Source organism: Lichenostomus cassidix, chromosome 9 (assembly GCF_008360975.1).
Source record: "Lichenostomus cassidix isolate B80296 chromosome 9, HeHo_3.0, whole genome shotgun sequence".
Lineage (NCBI taxonomy): Eukaryota > Metazoa > Chordata > Aves > Passeriformes > Meliphagidae > Lichenostomus > Lichenostomus cassidix.
In genome coordinates this window covers 19365542-19390004 of record NC_139490.1, presented here as the reverse complement: position 1 = coordinate 19390004, position 24463 = coordinate 19365542, and the positions used below count along the sequence as shown (strand labels likewise).

Sequence of the window (24463 nt, the reverse complement as noted above, 5' to 3'; positions counted from 1 at the left end):
ATCTGCCTCAGAATTTATACAGCAAACATCCCAATCTTCAAGCACCATTATGAAGAGCTTTGTAATTTCTTAAGTCAGAGTAATTGGTGTGAGAAAAAAAGAAGCTGACAGAACATAAAGAAATTGCAGAGAGAAAAAGGATCCTGAGCAATAAATTACTTACTTGTAACATCATTTCTCCAGTTTCATCCTCCACAAACTCTCCAGTAGAAAACAAAGAGTGAGAACTAGTGATGGCTCACTTCATTCTTACCTGCAGATCTACCCAAAGAAAATTTCTTTAGGACACCAGTTCAAAGCTGACTCAGTGTCACAACAGATTTCCCAGCCAGGGAAATGTGGAAGCTGAAGGTGGATAGCTGTACCACCTACCATGGGCTGTGCAGTGAGATGTGGGCTCCTTGACTAAGAAACCTACACAACTGATACAAACAGGCTCTGAAGGCAGAGCTGGACAGAAAACCTGAAAAGCAGAAAAAAGCTACACAGATGTTTAAGAGATTGTAACTGGGTGAAAGATAAGTAACACATGCCTTTTGTGACAAGTATAGAGGCTTACAGAAGAGTAAATTAGCTAAAAAATCAATTCAGGATTTCCTTTAAATTTTACCTGTTACTGCCTGCTTGAGTTTGTTGTCTAAACTGAACAAATATTTCTGAGTTATTTATTACAAAGAGTACTGAAATCTGTCCCTTAGTCAGTGCTTGAGTATTTTACACACTGCATTTTCTCCTGTTATATTCATGATACAGGCAGCTCAAACGTATTATTTATTATTAGGGGAAAACCCTCACTCTCAGGCTTGGATGTTACATTTTTTGTGAATGTCTATCCCTCAACAGGACCAACCAGAGAGTAAATGTGCTTCTGCCATAAATTCTTCACAGTGAGATTTACAGTGAGATTCTCAGTATTGCTTCTTTTTGTAATCTTTGGAATTACTTAACTCCCATCCAATTAGGCACAGGTTCTGAACAATGAGACACCCTGACTCACAGTATCTAGAATGCAGATAAGTATCTCTTGTTTGTTTAACTTGTTAGCTTGTAGAGACAGGGAGCATCTCCTGCAATATTTGTACATGATCAAATAGAGCAGAGACTCTGAACTCTACTATTATACTAAACACTAACAGTTTTAATGTGGGTCTGATGTTCCTTTCAAGCAAATATGGAAATTAAAGGAACACCCAAAGCTCTATCTCAGCCACACTAATCCTGTGAAAGCAGTGACTCACCTAGTAATGGCTTTCCATAAATTAGGCAGCTAAAAATGGGTAGGAAGCATGAAACCATTAACAGTTCCTGTAGTGTAAATTCTCTCACTGCATGTGAAGAAAATCCATGGCAGTAAAAATAAGAGATGAAGGTGTCAGCACCCGTCATGTTTAGATATGCTGTTAATAATTCAAATCTTCCTCCTTTGGAGCGTATGGTTTCAGAATGAATCACTCTCTATTTCCTTTCTCAAATGAAAACTGAGGTTCTGTTGCTTACTAATCCCATATGTTTTCTTCCCAACTATGAAAAGTGTGGCCAATTGCATGTGCTGCCAGCACCATGCCACAGTGGAGCCCTCCCATAGCAGTGTTGTGTATGCTGTCATCTTCCACCCCTCCACACTTCAATGGAAATAATTGATGGTAAAACTGACAATATATGAAAGACAAGCCCTACAGAGCTGTGTGAAACAGGAAGAGATAGCAGAGAAGGAGTCACTGCACTGTTGTAGCCTTTGGGAGTAGCACTTCCTTTTACCGCACAGGGCAGCCCAGTTGCTCTGGGTCTGGCAGGAACAGAATGTGCCAGAAGGATGGCACTGTGATTACTGCTTTGTACAAGTGCACCATGGCAAAATAAAGGTTGAAAACTGAAATTTTAGGACCACTATCTAAACTCAACTGTTGAACTAAGATGGCACAGCTATGAAAAAAACCAAAAAACCCAAAAAAAAGTTACAACCAAAACACCCCAAAGTGGTGCCAGACATAACAAAGTGCACAATTTTCTCATGATGCAGAAAGGACTGTAACAGAACATCCTAGAAAAGGTGGGAACAGCATGGCCTCATACTGAGAGCTGGCAAAGGCCTCAATACTATAACAGTTCTTGACATACTGCCTCAGTCACTCAATGGCATCTGTCCAATTACTCCTGTCCAATTACCGATTTGAAATTCTGTTGGCATTCTACTATCAAGAATTCTGAATATCAAATATTCAGCTCAAGGTCACTTATCTTCTCATTTCTAGAGTAATAACATTTCTGACCAAAACCATTTGTTTTATCCAGCCCAGTCTTGCTGCCTCTACTTCCCATAACTTTTTGGGTTTTGTCTATACTACACCAAACCAAACAAATCTTGAGAGAACAGAAGATAGCAGTGCTTTGCTATTAATAACTGAATTTTGCACTCATGTTGCTCCATTCCTTCTGGACTCTGCACCCACTGAGAAGTGGAATTCCTTTATGTAATTCCTTCTCATCATAAGGACAGATGAGAGACTACTGCTCTTGTAGTTGCTCTTGCTTTAAAACAAGGGAAAAAAATTCCAGTTTAAAGTAAAACTGTCTAACCAAAAGAAGGGCTTAAAATTTTGCTTTTGATTAAGTTGTTACATTTATTTAATTTGAAGTTGCCTGTGAGCTGGAGGCAACACAGATCCTACATCAGTTTAGCCACTTCTTAGAAGAGCAGAGGAGTACACACAAAGCATGGGCACTATTAATGAGGAGAGAGTGCTCAGAGACCAGGATTTACCAGGGCTTTAATCTCTCTATCACCCCATCTAGTAATAACACCACTCCCATAGCATATGGTCACAGGCAAAGCACTAAATGGGATGCACTGAACAAAATTAAGGAATGTGCTGATGAAATGCACCCCAGTATTGTTCAGCTCTCCATCACATCATCAATACAGTAGTGACCCACATATATAAACTTTCCATCCTTATGGTCACCATGCAAATCTACTGCCTTTATCAAAATAAACTTCTGTAGACAGACAGACAGACAAGAGAGGCACATTGTTTCTTAAAAACTGAAAAGGCAAATGAGAAACTGACCCAAGACAGAAGGCAAGCAGGTGATGCTAAGAAGCAATAAATGTTGTTTAGACATCATTATTAATCCAGGAAACAACCAGCAGGTTTGTGGAGATGCAACGGCTCAAACATTTGGAGCAATAAACCAAAAGGGCAAGCAGCAACACCTACAGATGGTTCTGTGTGGCTGAGTATCTCTCAGTAGATCCAATAATTACTTTGCAGTTAGTGCAGGTGAACCCCCTCATTCATGTACAGCACTGGCACAATCCTCTGGGACTTGTGCTTTGTGGTGAGACTCTGGGAAGGGTGGGAGTCGAAATGGGACAAGTGAGGTGTGGCTTCTGCTCTGCTACAGAAGCCCAGCATAGCCTTGGACAAAGTCACTTGATTCACCTTCTTGAGGCATTTCAAAGGTCTGATTCCCCCTGATGTGCCACTGAGAGGGAGACCTTTGAGGATTTGTCTTTGCACCTCAGCTTTAGCTCCTGTTTCTGTATGTGACATGTTGAACACTGCAGGAGTGAAGACCCATGGATACCTACAGCAGTGAGATTACCTTTGCTAACAATAACAAGAGATCTTCACTCGTGAACATTTCTTAGATCACCAGATGGGTCTCTGCCTTTTTTTCTGTGATAAACTCTATATGGTTTTGACCCTAGGAGGCCCAACTCAGACTATGAAAGGGACTTTAGGAGTTGTTATACTTACATCAGTCTTGTGTCAGTCTGAGAGGATCTGTTTGCAGCACAGGTTGCATTAAGCTCTAGTCACCAGCACAGAGCACTGCAATAGAGCAGGAAGTCAGGACTGCAACTCCAAGGCTACCTTGACACCACGTAAGTGGAGGCTGCGCCAGACAGGAAAAAAGTCCCTATTCTCACTAACAGCCCTTTAGCTACAACATATAATCTCAAGTACTTAGCCAGCCATCTAACTATCCTTTATCTCCAACAGAAAAACCCACTCCTTCCTACTTCCCTCTTTTATGTTTGAACTTACTATTTTCTCCAGGTGTTTTTTTACCTTGTCATAATCCATTAACTTCATATGCTTTGAACTTTCCATAGGGAATCTATTTTCTCTCTTCAAAGATATTTTCTAGTCAGAAGATATTTTCCCCAGTCCACAGGTTCTATTCCATTCACATGTCACAGCATGACTGCTTCTTTTTCTTCCTTTTTTATTTTTCTTTTTTTAAAAAAAATATTAACATTTAAGAAATCAAATTTTAAATTAGAACCAAGCCAGACAAGTTTATTCCTGATGACACAAGATGTGGCCTCTGATGAAAAATCTAAAACACACACATTGTGCACAGACTGCTGGAACAAATTCACACCACAGAAGGTTTTGCAAGGCAAAATAGTTACAGGAGAGCAAAGATATTCAAAGGTCAGTCATAGACCAAAGGTGAGGAAAGGAAAAAAAAAGGAGCAAGGCAGAGATGGTTATGATTTACCACAGTAACCCCCTTTACATGTGTCTCACTGGACCACAACATCTTTCCTAATTTCAGTGTCATGTTATTAAAACATGTTACTCTCCAGTTTTGCTCACCACTTCTCTGGTACTTACTATCATGTGTATCACCAAACATCAGCAACTTTCAGGACTGAAAATGAATTGCAGAAGCCACCACCCAAAGCCACATTCCTAGCCAAACAGCGGGTAAGGAGTTCTGCAGGCTGGGTTTTATCCCAGTACTTTGCAAGAACAAGCATTCAGGAAGAGGACTAGAGTCTTCAGTTTCTGCAGCACTGTGATGGAGACACAGCCCCACACTAACTCAGTTTTGTGAGATAATTTTGAAGGACATCAGCAATGGGAAGACATTCATTAAAGCCCTGAGAGAACCATTAGCAAGCAAGAGAACTACGTAAATCATTTTTACTCATTTACACTACTCAGTATAAACCAGGATGCTCTATCTTCTCTCTTAATTGCCCTTAGCAGTTAATTCTGAAGGAGAATAATCCATAAAATATATTCTATACAGCTCTATTTGCCTTAATTTTCCAAGAAGATTTTAATTCTTCAGTTCATTTGTCAGCGTTCACATGGTGGAAATCTGTGCAATGCTGAGGTTGCCAGTATTCCAAGAATCAGTTTGCTCTACTTACACATATATTACAGACTGGGAACAAGAAGGAAAGAGAAAGATACTGGATGTATCCTCTTCTACCTAGTATGGTGTTACACAGCCCATGACCTTCTTTTGTGAACAGGCCCAGTTCCTGTGCAGTCTGTAGCTCCCACTGTCATTCTACAAAATGTATTCTCAATTCCTCTGATGCTATAGACACATGACTTAAAATAGCTGTTTCTGGTTTGTTGCCAATAAACTTGCTACAAATTATACCTCCACACAGAGAGGATGAGCACCAGCAGCTTATCCTGGGTAAAGCAAAGTACTCCTGACAAGAAACACTCTTCAAAGCCAGATACCCAAACTGGGACAAGATCCACCCCAGTGGAGTGGAGATGAGGCCCCAAAACCAAGATGCTTAATTCCAACATTTAAATTTGTCACGTAACTTCTCAATTTTAGAGATTCTGATCAATAAACAAAACAAACTGCCTATCCCAAAACAACCCATCTAAAGCACACACGTAATAAAAATACCAGCCTCTCAGGGTTTTATTTCTAAAGACAGAGCAAAACACTGAATTGTCAAATCATAATGCTTGAAATCATGATGCTTATATGTAAAACAACTCTTGCACAGCATCATGGAAGCTTCTAAACTGAGCTTTCTTTACACACATTTGCACAAAGCAACTGTCATTATAAACATCAGCAATTTGAAAAAAAATCTCCATGCTCCTGGGCAGAGGTGTTTGTTCCTGTGCTGAATATCTTCTCACCTAAAAGTCTCACACTTTTTGTGTAATCTCACACTATTTTTTGTAATCTCACACTATTAACATCTTCTCTCCTAATCCTTGTAAGGTCAACTTACTTGTCTTTTTGATCTCTGAGTTAAGCATCCTGAACATTTATCTGGATATGCCCAAGGGCAAGTTCTATGTAAAATCTGTTGCACTTGGAAATACAAAATACACCACATTCTGGAAAAGTAAAGGCTTCTCAAGAGTAACCCTGCCTTGGTTATGGCAGTAACTATAAGGAACTCCCAGTTCCAAACAAGCCCCTGTTACTTGGGTATTGGTCAAATAACTGAAGATAACTAAACAAAGTCCTTGAATCTTCTTATTTTTATTTTTCCTTCCTCCCTTTGTTCCACTTTGCAGACAGAAGGCCAGAGATAGCAGAAATTTCACTCTCTGTACAACAGAGAGGCAGTGTGATGTCTACTCTAACAGTGCCTCTCTCCTTGTCTCCTCTTCATTCAGTCTCTCTGTAGCTGAAGTAAAAAAGAAACGAAGCAATCTCTTCCATCCCCAAAGTATGTGCTCCCTGATTCAGCCCTGCTGCAGGGCTTAAGGACAAACATGGGTTAGCAGCAGAAGCAATGGTATTGCCCAGGTAAAGTTCCTGCATATGGAGATTTATCTTGTTTGCTTCATCTTCAGCTGGGCACAAATCCTGTTTCCCCTCACTGTTCATGTTGACACAGCCTCTGCTGAAAAGCTGTCTGACTGGATAGGATGGGTCCACGTAACCACCCCTCCACCTCTACATGTACATAACAAGAATATCTAGAGCCCTAGATGCTAATTAAAGAAATTTGGAGAGAGATAAAGCTTTGCTTAAAATTTCAAGTCTCCATTGTGAGAGTGTTGTGCTGTTAGGCCTGTTGAGAGGTCACACCATCTCCCACATGCCTCATATAAATGCTGTGGCACCTATGATGCTCTCATTTCAGATGTGAGGTTAAAGTAAACGAAGCCTTCTCCATTGTGACAATTCTTGGTTTTCTGTGCTGCTCCCAAACAAGGGATTTACCATGTTGGAGCTTGGCAGAACAGAAAATGCAAAGGCTTTTCAGAAATTCAAAAGTTCCATAAGAAAGAGGCAAGGCCCTCACCTCAATTCCTCACATATTCTAAATTAATCTTCTTCTGACCTCAGCTTACATCCAGTCTGTTACACTGTGAAAGAATGAGCTGAGTTTGCCTAGTTTATTCTCTTAAAGAGACAGCCAAGAAGAATAAATGGAGATTATCCTACTTCCACCAAATTAAAGGAAATTGTAGCTCAGAGCAGAGGGATTCCCTTTGTTTATCTGTCAACACAAAAGAATTACTGCAATCCTGTCTCCTGTCACCACTGACAGGCTGTTGGATATGTTTCTGTTGCTACTCCCAAAATGCATACTACCTCCCAGCACAGATTCGAAGGAAGGCCATTTCCACAGAAAATAAGGCTGGGAGCTGTCACTGATGCTTGCTGGTTGATGAATCTATAATCAACCTTGATCAAGCCCCCTCAGGAAAGGAAAAGTCTCAAATACAGCCAGCCAAGTGCCATTAAGCAGGGAAGTGGCAGGAGAAGGCAGGTTTTGATGCAGCCCATCTGCAGGTTAACCAGGGACCAGTGACACAACACAGAACAGTGTTGAGCATGTGAGTCACTGCCTGAGACACCTGGCCGGGGACTATTCTGTACCTGTGCTGTCAAGAGGCTGAAAGCTGCCTTGGAGCAGCAGTCTGCCAGAGTGAACACCCAGATTTGTCTCCTCCATACACTCACCAAGCTGCTAGCTCCTCTCTGTTACTCACAATACTTTCCCACCACCTTCAAATATGAAGAGTTTCTCATTTTGTAGCCTAAGTCCTAGATGATAATTTTTTTAAAGAGAGGACGCAATCTTTATGAAGTAACTTCCTTTGTAATTTACATGCAAAATCCCATCAGCAACCTGCACATTCAGTTTCAAAGCAAAAAAATAAGCACCATCACCAAACTACAAAAAAGTGCAATTTTGAATTAAATGAACATTTGGCTAGTCACTAGTTAGGTTTTGTTAAATGTTGAATATTTTACAATATTTGGGGATTTTTCAGGTTCACTCAGCAAACTAAGTAATGCGTCATTCATTCATTCATTCTAACTACTCTTTGCTACTTTTTTTAATGTTTCCATTCAAGTCATGCAACGCTACTGCAGCATCTCAGAGTGCAAGTACCTTGTACAGAATGGTTTAGCTCTGAGCTGGGCCTGATCCAGAGTCAGTAGCCATGTTGCCTCTGAGGATTTTGGATTTAACTTCCTACACAGATGTGACTTTTTTCCCCTTTGCTACATATCACTTATTCTTCTAAGGGACTTCAGTACTAGCAACCATTCAGTGCAATTAAATTTATGGCTTCTGCAGTTCTTCCACTTGATACAAGAACTACAGATTCCTCCAAGACTACAGAGAGTTACTCAGAAATCCTGGTAGCCCTCGTTCACTGACAGCACACAGGAACAAGGGTATCCTTGACAGGAACTCTGCTCCATGAGTTCAGTTTCATTCCCCAAGGTGCAGGTCCTCTCTTGATTCTTACACACACACAAACACTCTGAGTTGTTCTTTCTTTCTATAGAGTGTTTGAGTCTATAATTGTTAAGATTTACTCTCAGTGCCTTCTTTCTGTATGACAAGTTTCACCATCCAGGCTGCTCCTGAAGTAGGAAGGGCTGGGAGATGCAGCTCAGGACTGAACAGGTTTTATTTCTAAAGCCAGGCAGGTGAAGGAGCTCTTGAGCAAACAGCTGTCTGGGAGTCAGCAACAAGAAAAATACCAACTTGCATAGTTCAAAACTGCCTTTGCCAGGTGGGGGTTAAACAATAAAAGCACCTGTCAGCTGTGATTTCTGTTAGGAGATCATTCTACTGCTAAGGCATCTCAGTCTGCACAGAACTTAATCAAATCTGCTCATTCTCCCCTAGAGTCAAGTGCATAAAACTGATTGTCACTACAAGGGCATTGAACATGCTGATGGAAAGGTCTTTGTTTTAACATTGCTGCTGCTGAAGCCATGTCTCAGTTACAAAGATGAAATACAAGAGATCATGCTGCTTCATGTATATGAAGCAATGGAGACTGACATGAAAAATGTGATTGCTGTCAACATGCCAAGACATGTGGGCATATTCTGCCTTTCCATTCCCTTCCCTTCTCTTCCCTCCCCTCAGTCCTCCTAAAACGTTCAATGCAAAGAAAAAAGCATCAAGGTGTTAAGTGACTTGAAGTATTTTTGTATTTATATCATCTAGTAAACAAAGTTGCTGAAAAATGTCACTGTGTGATCTTCATGTATGTGTGGGAGACAGTATCTCAGCTGTCAGGGAATGACTGTACAGCTCCCTGCTGGAAAGAAGAAGTCAAACATTTCACAGGCAGACTTTTATAGCCTGGTGGGATATCTGCTAAACACTTGGGATATCCAGACTGTCAATTGCTTCCAGGAAGATATCTGCTGATTCATCCTGGCAGTACCCACTCTCCAGCTGAGCTCTCCCAGATCCCAATCAGCAGAAAGGCTCTCAAGTGCAGCGCTGACACCAGCTCAGAGAATTCTGCCTTCAAATCCTTGGGTAAGGATGGGCTAGAAGTCATCATCAAATCCCAGTCACCTTTTGAAGTGCAGGAAACAACCCAACACCCAAAGCCTTCTGGAAAGACTGTTTTGTCACTCAGTGCACTTGTGATGTTTTTGCTGCTATTGACTGCAGCTCTTTGTTCCTTTGCTTCCCTTCTCCTTTCCCCATCTGTATTGTCACCATGGGTGACAGGTGCTGGGTGCAGGTATTCTCTCTGTGCACACGCTGGAAGTGAATACTAGTGGAGATCAGTGAAGGAAAGAGAAGGGGGAACCATTCTCTATGAGAGCTATGAGCAAACCTAGCTGGAGCTCAGAAAGATTTCCCACAGTTCAGCCTGAAAGAGTGAGGGAGAGACAGGGGATGAGAGAGTTTTGTCTCTTCTTTTTAATGTTGTTCAGAATCATTGACAGCAATAAGGAATGTACAGGCTTAGAATATCCCTCTAAACTCCAAATAATGTACAAAACACTAACCCATGCATTAGTCTGTGCCAGCAGCTGTTGGGTGACAGCAGACCAGGTTTATGCTTTGAAGCAGCAGTGCCCTTTGCCTTACTGCAGCACACTGTAATTAAGGCCCTGCATAGGGCCAGAGTCACTAGCATGGTAAAGAGGAGCTATTTTTGTATGTGAATTCAAATGAACAAATGCAATTTCTAACCATTAACCTCCTGAAGTAGATAACAAGGGGGTTTAGCGATAATTACTGATTTTCATAGTTTCTAGGAAAGCTTTATCGGGATCCTTATATTTCTAAAATGCTGACACATTGCATGACCCAGGATCTCAGTGTCCAAAAAGGCAACAACTCCCACCTCCCAGAGCCAGCACCCCTGCCTTTTTGTGTGTGCAGGGAAGATGCTGAGAAGCTTAGGGAGCCAATTCCCAAGATCTTTCCTTCCCAGATGCACACCTGTTCTTACATAGGAAAACAGACTTTAGTGGAGCTGAGTACTTTGGGTGGATCACTCACTGTGAAGGTTCAGAGATTAATTCCAGCAAGAAGTGCAGTTTGCATGGCTCTCTGGGAAAACTCACTCCTCACCTCTCCTCCAGAGGTACATAAAATCTAGTATGAGGAAGCAGGTCTGGAGAGGCAGGGAAGATGCTGGGTGAGGGATCCATCCTGCTTCTGACACCCAGAAATAAGAGCTGCCTGGTCCCAGCACAGGACTAAGCAGCCTGCTCTGCAGAGTGTGCCCACAGAGCTCCTGCACAGCTCCACAGACAGGGATCCACCTCCTCAGGCATGCCCTGAAACAGCACAGTCCTTCATGATGCTCCAACAGCCACCAGCTGGTAGATAAGCCAGGGATCAAACTCACCATCTCCAGAAGTTACAAACCCAGCTGCAAAAGCCACGGTTCTGTAGCAGTGGGTCTCAACTCCTGCCTTGGCCAGCACACCACTCCTGAGCAATTTCTACTGCATGCTGCACGTGGCAGAGAGATTTCCTTCTCCTCTGTTCTGGATCTGAACACTCTGACTTGATATAAGCATGTATGGTTATATTAAAATGATGACCCTGCACTACTGAGGCAGCATTTACAGGGGAACAGAACAATGGCTTTCTCCAAACTACCAAGGCCTTGTGAGACATGGTGTAGAGAGCTGGGAGCTGACACCAAGCTAGAGAAGATTGCATTGAAGATGAAAGATGAGAAAGCTCACTTGCAGAGCACCTGGGTTTTGTTCTCAGTGGGAAGAACACAAACTTTTGCATTCAAGCCAAATTTAATAATGCATTCCAGTGATATGCATTTTTCTAAGCTCCTACACTCACTCCCTTCCTGAATACCATATGTTTTCCCATTCTATTAGAGTATTTCTGTGGCATCCACTGCCAATGGGTTAAAAATCAATGTGCTACCAAGATATCACGGATGAAACATCAAGATCTTGAATGTTTGGGAAACAGCCAAATGTTAGTTTAATTAACTTGAACATACTCAATTTTGATTGACCTTTTCAAACAGAATCAGAGAAGCACTGAGGTTGGAAGGAACCTCTGGAGATCATCTAGTGCAACCATCTGTTCAAGGCAGAGCCCATTAGATGGACTTGCTCAGAACACCATCCAGTCAAATCTTTTATTATCCCCCAAAACAGTTTGCAAAACAGCTCTCTTGAACACATGTACTGCAGTGCTTCAAGAAGTTATTTCGAACCCAATTTTGCTACTTCATTTCCTAGAATACAAAGAAATCTTTTAATAATTTTGTAACATAACACATTTTCCGGAATAGGAAATAAGAAAAACCTTTTTGCTACAATGACTGCATTTTTAATATTGTTCCCTTTTCAAATTTCAATTACCAATTAAAAATTTAAAAGTTTGATATATAAATTCCCATCTGGATCTTGTGTCAGCATCTTAAAAGAAAATCAGCACCTATCCAGTATTAGGCACTAAGAACAGTTCAATACAACACTTATCTCTATGTATTTTTTCCCTTCAGCTCTTTTCCAGATAACTTGAGGAGTTTTGGAAACTTTATGGACACTTGCTTGCCTACTCAGACTCTAGCACATGGAGATCATTTGATGAGACAGGACCCATCACAGCCTGTGGGGTGTCCCTACCACCCAGCAGCTCTGGTTCTCTCTCCAGCTACTTGCAAAGGCTGTTGCAATTCTGTGTGGTAGCAACAGGCTTCGTAATAAGAAACCTCCAGTGAAGTTCACAGCACGGACTCCTCACAAGCCGTCAGCTGCCTGGTGCTTCCAAATATTTAGTGACCACATATTAGAAACCATTCCAATACATTTACTGCTTTACATTGAGAGTGCACTGCAATAGATGAGCATGTACTCAAAAAAACCCAAACAACTAAACAAAACACAACTGCTGAAACAACATGGGGTTTATCTTCTAAAAAGTGATCATAGGAGAATCTCTGTTTTCCAGAAGAGTTTTCTTTTGGCACTGCAATACTGAGTCTGGGAGTAAGTTAAAACATCTGATAAATTAACTTTTTCTCTTATTTATTCTGAAATATAAATACTTCTATTTTTCTCATTAAAGTTTTCATCTGAAAAGGTCAAGGAACTGATCATGTAATTCAGATCATTTGGTCAGGAACTTCCATTCTAATTATATCACCCAGTACAGAAACTACAATATTATTGCAACCAACAAAACGCTTACTTCCAAAGGTACAGACAGTTCTATTTCAATGAGATACTTACTAATTTACACTGAAAAAACATGACGTTGTCATAACTGAGCAGTTAAAAAAACCCACCTTGCAATCATTTGATAGTTCTTCAGTGAATAATGGAAAAGGGTTTTTGAGTGCTCAACAACAGACACCAGCAATAAAAGGAATTGCATCATTAAAGAAACCCAGCCCAGTTAATTGCAGGTAATGGCTATGAATAATGACAGCAGAGAGTACTGAATGACGTAGGAGAGAGAATATTCTGCCTCTGAGTTGTAATTGCTTAAAATAAACAGTTTGGGCAATCTGAACTTATTCGTGACAGTCTGTGCTGCTCCTTCCAGAACTGTAAACAGGGAGGAGCTTCCATGTGTTCTGCACCCTACAAACGGTGGCAGAGGAGCCGTGCAAGAAGAGGGAGAACAGGCTGAATACATTGCTCTCCTCAGCCCTGTCTGTTCATCCCCCACCCAGGAACATTCCGTACACACGTGCACACAAACATGCCTTTGCCTGGTGCTCTACAGCCTAATCACTGATTCCTCAGGAAGACATCAATTATGTAAATAGCATCTAGAAAAGGAGAAATGTTCCTTTGCCAGACCAATTCATCTTCCACTGCAGCCACTTTCAGTGTCCTGTGAGTCACTCCACAGCTGGAATTACTGCACAAAATGCCTGGAAGTCAGCAGGAACAAGTTATGGCTCATACACAGCAGAATGAGTGCGAGCTAAGTCACAAGGATAGGGACCACCAAACTAAATAGATTTGGGGTTCATCTACTTCATATTAGCCTGTTTTGAAGAATGTTTATTAGGGCACATAATATTTGCCTGCACTTGTCATATATAGTTCCCAGTTGGTCCCATTCTGGGATTACTTGCTGTGCTGAGGTCCTCAGGACACCATGCAGTTTGATCTCTACACTTTCAAACACTTATCACCCCAATACCCAAAAGATTCATGTCCTGTTTGGGCCACCCTTACTTCAAATGGCGAGTTGAATGTATCAGGAATTACACTTCACGTGAGCTGGAAGCATTTATTTCTATTGCAATACATGAAGTTGATCTGTGTCTACATGATGCCACAAGAGAGCAAGTTGAGGGAAGCAAGCAATAAATAAAACACATATATATCTCTGGTGATGTCTCCAAGTAGCAGATTAAACAGCAGCTCCTATTCCTAGTGCCCTTACTTCAAGGCTCTCACTAAGAGCTGTGAGACTTAGAAGCAACAAAAAGTAAGGATAGAACCATGCTGAAAATGGGGTGCTTTCCACTTCTCAACAGCCTCTTCTCATGTACACAGCCCTGTTCCTCTGAGAACAACCTGGTTATTTTCACTACAAGCTCCATTACATCCCTTAAATGAGAAGAGCAACCCACTTCTCCACAGCCATGATTGTGTGAAACAGTACTACAAGAGTCTCAAACCACCAGTCTCCCTCTGGCTGACTGCAGGGAGAAGGCAGAATGTCAGCAAATGTCAATCCTGACCTTGGCTTGTCTGGCTGTGAGGCAGCTCCCTGCCAGGTATAAATCCCTGAGAGCTCCAGTGGACTCACATCTTCCTGCCACCATGGATTTATGGAGCTCTTGTGGAATGTATTTCTAAGGGAACACAGACATAGCATGGAACAGCTGCACCACTTAGAAAGTGTATCCCTCCGTTTCATGCACGTTATACTTTCCTAGGACATGGACTAGCTGTATGCACTTTTGTAAGCCACTAAACTCCCTCAAAGTAGATGATCAGGACTGTGTAGAGTACTGTACTGAATGGTTTGTCTCTGCTGATCAGTACAAGAGAAGGGCAGGGAGATTTTGACAGGTTTTATAAAATTCTACCCACAAAAGCAGGGCTAAGTACTAGTCTACAAACAGCAGAAGACAATAGCCACAACATCCTTCTCAGAGAAACTGAAGAGACATTCAACCAGAACAGACTCATTACTACTGCTGGAACTATTTTAATCCCACCCATCCCCTCCAGGATGGACTCTTTGCTGCTCTAAAACAGGGAGAAGGATATTTTTTTTAGGAAGATCTAACTGCTACCCAAGGAATGAGGTACAATTTTGCCCCAGGGAGAGCCAGGTGCTGTGCTTTGCTGCTTGTCTCACAAAAGTTGTCCCCTGCAATAGAGTACATTTGTATTGGATTAAGGTAATCAAAGGCACCCTGCTGTCTGGTCACTGACCTGTCTGTAAACAACAGATGACATGATGCCTTGAGCTGCTATTGTATATAATTACCTATTGAATTGTGACCATTGTAAATGAAACAAAACCATAACTTCACCTGCTGCTGTTGGCCTGTTTTCCAGCGAGGAACAAAGTGAGTAAGCACCTCAACTTTGAGCGCCATTTTGTCCTTCACTGCTTCTCACATCTCCTCCAAAAGAGTTTGTGTGCTCTTCCTTACACCTGGAACAATTTTCCCAGCTGCACTGGCAAGGTCTATCCATTCTCTGTCCTTACTTTAAATCCCTTTTATATCCTCCTCCTTTCATTCAACCTTTTGATGTTACAGCTTCCTCTCCTCTGCCTGCATAAAGGTGAAAGTTGTCTGTTACCTGAATGTACCTCACCTGCCCCAAATTGTACTAACTGTGATAGAAGCCACAGGGACAGATCTCCACCTGATGTGAATCATGCAGGTCTGCTGGGGTGATACACAATTGTGGACCACAGAAAACATGATGAATAAGGAACACTGTTCTTTGCTTTCTAGTGCAAGAGTAATATCAGTCGGAACCTGCTACCTGTCAGCTCAAAACCAACAGGGAGCTGCTTCCACACCCTCTACGGTCCAGCTGGGGAGCTCCTCACCCCACAACACTACAAATCGAGCAACTGGACACCTTACTGAAAGAACAAAACCCACTGGGAGTCATGAAATACAAAGAACTCTCCTCAGGTTCAGACACTCCCCAGGTGTCTTCCTTTCCTAAATTGGAAACGGGGAAAGTATTCTGGGAATACATTTGCATACCCACTGTACTCTTCCCTGAGCAAACCCTGCAAGCTGCTGTAGGGCACAGCACACTGCCTTAGGTGAAGCTGACATCTGGCCCAGAGCAGGAGATCTTTATCACAGCAGTTCACACCAGTGAAGGCACAGCTCCTGTCTCAGTGAGGGTCTGTACAGGCATGGGAGGAGCCCGGTAATCCTACAGGTGTAACAGCAGGAGAAGCGACCTGCAGAGAGTATTTGGTGCTCACTAGCAATTGGCTCTGATAGCCAGTGAACTGCAACTGCTCCTGCAAGTCTAGCTAATACACACTTACCTCTGTTGTTCATCAGTAACTTACAAGTTACTGGGACATGACATTCATGGAGATGTTCAAAGAAAAGGTTTCATTACAATATCTGGCAGTGAAACAGAAGCCAATTGACACTGCCAATGACAAGCTGCTTATTTGTCTCGGCTTTCTTTCAATTATCAAACTGAAAGTCTATATGGCCAAATTAGATAAAAACTGCTTTCCCTTTTTCTTCTAATTTTTGTCAGAAGTCTGTTGTAAATCGCCTACAGAAGAAGTATGAGCAAATTATATTAGCATCACCCTTTCTACTTCATTAACAAATGCTGTCATGAAAACATATATACAGCAAGACTGAAACACACCCAGGTTATGTTAAACATCTGAATTATTGCTTAGCGTTAGAACAGCTCAGATTGTATAAAACTGCAGCAGTAAACTCATATATTAATCATTTAAGAACAGCTCACATACAAATAAAAGTATTTAATGTCATCATCTAGCTCAATATAAACATAGCTAGGCAACAGGAGCTTACAATGAACTGGCTTTAACTGGTAGACTTCAGTATTTGCATAAGAAATCTTCTTTTAGAAAGTGATTTTTTTTTTACCTCCAGAAAGTTCCTTGCTTTGGAAATATTTTGGACAACATGAACAAAAGCTTCTTGTCTGAAATATTATATAGGAAATAGCATTAAAGAAAAAAGGTAACATTTCAGAATATGTGATTGTAGACTCTATTTTGAAAATGCCTCCGGAAGGACAGTTGGTTATTGGAAATATCTTACGAGTAATTTAGTCACAGATTATCAGGACAGTTTGCATTCCTCATGTTCTCTGAATCAACCAAGCTCCAGTTCTTACAAGATCACCCAGTACCAGTACAAATGCCTGTTTGTTTGAGACATCTTCTTAGGCTCTCCCTTAAGGGTCACTGGGAATGAGCAATGAATTGAGGCAATAGTAAAATGATGCATTTAGAAGCCTGAATCCTTTTGTGAATGAAGAGGGGTCTGATCAATTCCTATTTACCTCAGCACACTTCTGGTTTCAGAATGCACTTTGGGGGTTTCATCACTGCCTAGCACAGAACAGTAATGCTTCCATTAATTCTACATGTAAAAACTCGGAAGAGGTATTTGGAGAGATGGGAACAAGAAGGAACAGATTACTATCAAACCCTGCTGACAGGAAGCCATTGGTACTGGAGAAGGTGAGGCTGGACTGATCAGACAGCAATCATCTGAGAGAGAACATTTCATTAAACAGGGAAAACAAACAGGACCCATTTGCTGTGGAGCAGCAGCGCTGAGTGACTCATGCTATTGAACAATCCTGACTCGAACCTGTTGAGGATCTTGGCCCAGCCTTCCCTTTTCAGTATTAATCCGAGTAGAAACGTGTCAATAACCCCCCGGGCTGCTGCCTGGCAGCTGGATAAACAGCAGAGAGAGCCCATCTGGGCACTCAGGTGCCCGGCAGCAGCAGGCAGCGCGGAGCAGAGCAGAGCAGGGCAGAGCCGGGCGGTGCTGCCGCAGGCTCGGAGCGCGGCACCTGCCGAGCCCCACGCCCTGCCAGCCTCCCCTCGGAGCCCCGGGCAGCGCGGCCGCTCCGCACGCTCAGCCCGCGGCCATCCTCCGCCCCTGCACACCCCGCACCCACCCGGCGGCACCAGGGAGACCCCCGGGCTGCGGGAGCAACAGGGTGCCCGCGGCGGCTCCGGGCGCTACTCACATGGCGAGGAGCCGGGCGGGGTGCGCTGCCTGCCTCTCCAGCAAAGATGGCTTTCGGCTCCGCGCCTGCTGCCAGCAGTCTCCTACTGTTGTAGGCACTGTTGTTGGGAGAGGAGGGGTAGGCACCGGCTACTGAGCATGCCTGCGCCTCACATCACAGAGTAGGAAGGAGAGGCGAGGCACGGAGGTACCCCCTCCACACCCTCATGCCGGGCGGGAGCAAGTCCTGGAGTGACGAAGGCGAAGGCAGCCTCCGGCTCCTGCCCGCATCCCGCCTCCTCCCGCACCGAGCCGGGGAAGTCGCGCTGGGTGTGGTCACCGGAGTGGGCTCATTCCAGCCAGCAGCCTTTGGGGGGATTTGGGTGAAAACCATCGTGTGTTTCTGTAACCACATTCTTTCTCCCTCTCCTCTCAAGAAAGAAAAAAATTTTAAAAGGAAGAGAATAACCAAAGGTTCTGCTGTTGAATCCCTGCTGTCATGGGCGAGTACTTGTGAATGAAAACACCTAACACAGAGTGAATCCAGAGACAGCTAAACTACTGGATCAACCACCGATTCTGGAAAGGTTGTGTCCCTCGGGTGAAGTACAGCCCTTGCTTCTGGCTTAGGGTTCACCTCACACTCAATCTAAATCCAGGCATCCAACCTCACCCTTCATGAGCATTAGCACTTCCGTTGCATGCCCCATCCCCCTGTACATAACAAAACTTCTTCTGAAGCAGCACATACTCCTTTGCATTCAAACCAAAGCCATCACATACTCCAAACAGAGGTGAAGGAATAAGAAAGTCTGCACAGCGTTTCAAGAAGTGACATTTAACATTGCTGTCCCCAATAATACCTTCTTCACTTGCATAAGGATACTTCACCTGTCACTGCCTTCACTAATTTTTCATGGATGTCAGTGACAGCTAGCACTAGCCATTGAAACCTGGCACTTGGGTAAGGCAAGTAGCTTTTCTAAGTATATTGGGGTGCTTGTTAGGAATAAAGTGCAACAGTGTCATCAGATCAAATCTGTGCTTTCTGATGTGGAAATCTAAGAAAAGGTGAACTGTTTCTCAAAGCAACAGGCAAAGGCATCACAGTTACTGCAGTTACTGGGGGTGAGCAACACATCAATCCCAGTTTATCAGCTTGTTACCAACCAGTTGGGTATTTGCAATGAGGATGTAGTCAGGGAATGTGACAACACCCACAGCCTAGACATTGGGACACTCAGTTATTGCCCAAATCCAGGCTCAGATGTTATCACAGCCTGACTCAGATGCAAGCCATGGGCTGTGAGCTCTGAAGGGGATCCAGCTCCTAGGGGAGCTATGGAACTCTCTCAGAGGGACTTAGCCACAGGAACCTCTCTCCCTTCTCCTGCTGAGAGCCTGCCTGAGAGCTTGCTCATTGCATTAAAGACTCCTCTACCTCCTGCCACTGGAGGGTGATTCTGTCTCTTCTGCTGAAGCTAATTATCTGCATGAATGAATAAATGTCACTTCAGGCAGCACTTTGAGCCTTAGTTTTTTGCTCACATATCACACTCATAAGAGCCTGGCCCTGAGAAACTCTTCCTAACGGAAGTAGAAAACACTTCAATGTGTATCTTCTCTATGAAAAAATGGAGATTCAACCAATTTGTACACCCTGATGACAATCAGGAGATTCCCAGTTAGCTTTAAGCTTTATCCATCCACGGATTACTTAGCTCAGCACTTCTCATCTGGAATTCCTCTCTAACTTTCCTCCTGAGGAGAGTTTACTTTTCAGCTATCCTAGACAAGATACATTTATATGATACCCCTACAGCACACAGCCACACCAGCACCCACACAGAGACTTGCACCAAACACAGGTATTGCCTACTATCAGATACTTTATCACTTTATTCTTCAAACCCGAGCCACATCTGAATATTGAGAAAGTGAGGAGCTGCACCCAGCTTGTGAGGCCAGGAGCTTCTGGGACAGAGACACCTTCTTCTAGACCTTTCTGTGGTCTCACTTCAAGTCATTACTACAACTACGTGGAGGGTAGAACAAGTACTGATGCTAGACTAAAGCTCACAAGACTCAGAAAAAACTCCTGGAAGACTCCAAACCCAACATATTAAAATGTTTTATTATACAAACTATCATGAGCAAATGATACAGTGTTTGTGCTGACCCCATGCCAGCTTTATCCTGATTGAAGGGGAACAGAAAATACCCACACAAGCATGAAGGTGAAATGGCAGTCAGAAAAATAAGAAATCTAATTTTTAAAAATTAGAAATCTACCAGAAGTGTTCCACTACAGAGAAAATATTTCAGACCTTGTGAGCATAGTGCAGAATGAGTTGAAGATACAGCAGTGCCCCACATCATATGGCCATGGCTTCCGTCAGGGTGGTACCAGAGAGTTCTTAAAACTAAATTAAACATCATTGCTTTAGCTGCTAAAGAAGAATTTCCTACCAGCTAATGAAAGCATCACCATTCCAATCCAAGAACACTCATGATCCTAAAGACAATCCACAGCTACACTGGGGGACATTTTCCTTTAGCCCTACATTCCCTGGAGCTTGCAGACTGCCATTAAAGGCTACCAGTCCTTGGTGTTAGAAGAGATGCAGAGACACCCTGTGGTGGCAAAAAGAATGTGACCAGAGTTTGCTCAAACAGCTTAAATCTCATTTAACACACAGAACTGCATCTGAAAATCTGCATCCTGGGGACACAGAGGAATTGTCCCCTAGTTGCTCTTCAGGTACTTTCCCCTCTCCATACCATCTTTCCTGTCTGGCATCTTTTGCTCTGTGTGTTTGCACTGCCACAAAGATTTTGCCTCTCATTCTGTTTGGTATAATAATAACAGCTGGATTGGGGCTGGTGCAATTGGAGGGATGGCTGTGGAAATGCTCCACTGTTGGAAAATAACTTCCTGCATCTTTAGCCTGCCCATCCTGGGTATGGAAAACAATCAGTCTGCTTTTTAAATTGTTGGTGTTGGGGTTTTACCCCATCCATAATTTGTATTTTGTCCTGAAGTAAAATTTTATATATGAAGGCAGTTTCTGAGCCACCAATACATTGCTCAGGATGTTCAGGAATGAAAGCCATCAACAACCATCATCAGTGGAAATCAGTTTTGGTATCTGGAGTCTTGCAGGTAACTAGACCTTGCTTATAATTAACTAGGGATATCGTGTAGATACAACACTGAGGTTTATGAAAACATTGTCTACTACTGTTAAATGATCTTCATCTGAAAAAATGTATTTTCTCACACATCTGCAACTAGGATCCCCATTTAGAAGAGTCATTATGTAATCTATAGGTTTATGGACTGCCCATATAATAGAGTATAAATCTCAGGGCTAGCCACAGTATTGATTACTTTGGCTCACAAAACAAAACAACACTATTAGTTCTAAATAAGAAAGGTGAGAGCAGTTAATTGGTATATAGAAAGCAATGGTAATTAAGTTCCACAAGATTTAAGCAGAAAAGAAAAGCAAGGCAATAAGTCAATTATTCAAATGCTGTGTTTTCAAATCTTCTGATCTGGCAATGCATTTAAACAAAGTATAGGAGGAATTCCCTCTAAACCATATAAATTTATTACACTGGAAACTAAACATAGCCAAACAAATTAATCTTTAAAAGAGAAATGAAATGCTATACATGTCCAAAGCACAAATTTTCAAAAACTATTGTCTAAAAGGATTAAGAAAAAAACTATTCCAATTATCTTCAATCTTTTGTCACCAAGTTTTACATCTTTATTTTCAATGGCTCATTTTCTTCTGCTGACTTTTTAGACAAGCGGAATTGGTACTGAAAGACCCTGCCTTTGCAGCTTCCTTCTCAGAAGGAAGGCTGATGCCTGCCTGCCCAGTCGCTGATTTTATTAGCTACAGGTTGGCCTGCTCTGCAGAGCTTCACCTCAGCACCACTATGTGCCTAAAATGGGCCTTGAAATTGCAGATTATTTTGTCACAAATTAAAACCTCAAGTCTGTAATTGTGGGGTGTGTAATTTTCTTTCACTTAGAACTTCTATTCTTTCCTTCATAGCGTATTACTGTTTTAGTGTTAGATTCCCTTTACAGCCAGTGAACTGTTCGTAATTCCTTTCATAAATTGTATTTTCGGCCATTTCTGTGGGATATACAGGTCCAGCTTACCTGTGTTCTGTTGACACACTGGGTGTCTCATTATCAAGCCTGAGTAGCCAGATGTAACACTGTACGTCCCTTCAAGGCATTTACAGTTCCTCGCTAATGTGTATCAATATACAATTTTGGTAAACTATTGTAACACGATGAAAAACTGTTCACAGGTGTGATCCTGCAAAGCATTTGCAGTCTGAGGCCCAGTCCCTCCTGCCTGTGTGTAGTCCTATGGTAAGAACTGAGCATGGGGAACTTTACATCAAAGGCTGGGAGGAGCTGAGGGGGAAGGAGGAACTGGGGGGAGGGGGTGGGAAGAGATGAAGAGCAAAAGCTGAAAAGTTAAACATGGCTGCCAATTTTGTTTTTAAGCCTACAGCCTTTGTGTGATTTGTTTCAGAAGATTTGTGGAAAATGTTAGTAGCAGGCAGGAACAAGAAAACAGACAGAGGAGGGGGTGAACATGACCCTTCAAGTCAAGCAACCAAAAGTTAATGCAATTAGCAAATATCAAATGTAGAGCAGAGGGACTAATTCGATCAGAGAGGCCAAAGGGGTAACTCTTGGAGACACAGCATTGCAACGCGGAAATGCAGGCTAATCAACTGCTTTATCAAAAGAAAAAGGAAACAATTGCCAACCCTTAACTAAAATCTCCAGTTGGTTCTTCATCTTTTCAGGGCTCTGGTTTTTGCCTAGCAGTGTTTGTTCCATCTCACATTTATTTCACTACTCCTGTTCTCTGCACAAAGCTGTTTCCCTGGCTCCTGGCTCTTTGCTTGTATCAAACAAGCCGCCTCTACTTTTGGTTTAAGGAACTCCTTAATCATGAGAGTAAGCATCCAGAGGGAGATATTCATTATATTTAATGTCCAAGCCTGCTTTCCATAATTATGTGGAATAAAGCAAGAATATCCAGAGTCACTTTGTGCCTGCAGGATTTTTCAGAGCAGGTATTTGCTTCATCTGATGGAAAGCGGCTGCCCACTGATCTCGACTGAACTCCTGTGCTACCAGGACCCTCCCAGGTTTGTAGAGTAACAGATCCAGGCTTCCCCAGGTACAACACAGCAAAGGAGAGGCTTCCAAACAACTACTCAGACTTCTCTTTTCGGCTAAGCAGGTGCTGTTGTTATGACAGATAAAATGAGCTGGCACAAAGGAAAGAAGGAACTCACAGAAGAAAGCACAGGAGATGGGAAGCACAGCCGAAAAAAGCGAGAGCGGCTGTTTAAGAAGAGACTATCTGGATTGAGCCTTTTCTCTGGGTCTCCTAAGAATAAATTGTAAGTACATCCAAAATTATATTTTGCATACATTTTCAAACAAGAGATGTTCTAAGTATTTTCAGAGCAGCTTTGGAAGAGCTATAGACACCTTTGTTACCTCTGCTGTATTAACTGTTTCACACACAAGGAAACAGTTACTGGCTAATTAATCAACTTGAGCTAAAAGCTAGTAAGACATTGGCAGCAGTAGAGATGAAATTAACATCTTCAAGCCTTGTGTGTCTGTGTGATTCTCTTATATCTATTTCCCTGTGCTTCTAGCAAGAGATTTGGAGGGGCAGCTTCTCTGTTTCTTCAGGTACACACCAGCACTGCCACTGGGACAACCCAGGACACTCTTTCCGGCTGTAACTTTGCTGCAGTTTTTGTTGCACCAAAGCTGTGACTCTTAAGTGCAATAGAAAATATCAGTGTATGGGCAGCAGCCAAAATCACTTTTCAACAAAGTCAGTGATACTAAATTTCTTGAACCAGGGCATAATTATTGCTTGTGTTCCTACAATAACACCTGTATATTTACTCTTTTCAGTTATAAGGAGAAAAAGGGAAAAAACCCAAAAAGACAAATAATAATTATTCATTTTTTTAAATCAAAATAAGCAGAGGCAAAAGGGATTTTGAGCTTACTGCTTTGTGCATGTATTAGTTTTCAGTTATTTTAATCATTCTTATGTGATTCAAAATTCTCTTCTTGGGTCTTTCTCCTTGATTTTATTCTTCCTTAACATGAAGTAAACTGAGGGTATGCATCATGCTAAGACTGGGGGGGGTGGGGGGGCGTTCAAAAAGTGTCTTCTCATCCAAGAGCTGTTTTCCCTACAGATCTCCTAAAAGGGGTCTGTCTTTGATAATTATCATGAAATTACCGTCTTAGCAGGAAGTGCACGCAAGTCTCCCCAATTACTCAGCTAACTGCATTAGCTTTGATGGCCACAGCAGCTGGTTACAGGCTCCACAGAAGATTCAAACACACTAACAAGAAATGAACCTCAGAGACAGATTTGCCTCAGACTGATCTAATTGCAGCACAACTAATACCAAGGGCTTGGGTTTGGGATTTTTCTTGTACCACTGCTGAGGAACTGGACTAGAAACATAGTTGAGCATTTAAGAAGTGAATTACTGCTGTGAATGTTCTCTGTTGTTCATAATTTAACTGAATAATGCATTCAAGAGGCAGACAAATACAACTGAAGCAGTAAAATCATGGTTTCTGAACATTGATCCTTATTTGTAAGTGATAAATATGAATTTTCCCCAGTTTGGGCTAAAAGAAAAAAGACTTTAAAAATTGAGCAGTAATCTAGTAACCTTGC

At 42.3% G+C, this 24463-nt stretch overlaps 1 protein-coding gene and 1 long non-coding RNA gene across 7 annotated transcripts in view; one reads left to right on the top strand and one right to left on the bottom strand.

The window, feature by feature from the left end:
* LOC146433406 (vesicle-associated membrane protein 2-like) overlaps positions 1–17981 on the bottom strand; it is a 51989-nt gene extending 34008 nt beyond the window's left edge. Inside the window, exon 1 of the mRNA XM_085069721.1 lies at positions 17716–17981. Coding sequence (XP_084925847.1) covers positions 17716–17717 — 2 coding nt within the window. The 5' untranslated portion in view covers positions 17718–17981. The remainder of the gene's footprint in view (positions 1–17715) is intronic.
* LOC146433405 (uncharacterized) overlaps positions 1–24463 on the top strand; it is a 78534-nt gene that overhangs the window by 47242 nt on the left and 6829 nt on the right. For 5 of the 6 annotated variants that reach the window (XR_014854104.1, XR_014854101.1, XR_014854100.1 and 2 more), the window contains 2 exons: positions 22029–22092; positions 22231–23144. This is a non-coding gene — a long non-coding RNA (uncharacterized LOC146433405). The remainder of the gene's footprint in view (positions 1–22028; positions 22093–22230; positions 23145–24463) is intronic. The other variant, XR_014854103.1, reaches the window with a different exon arrangement.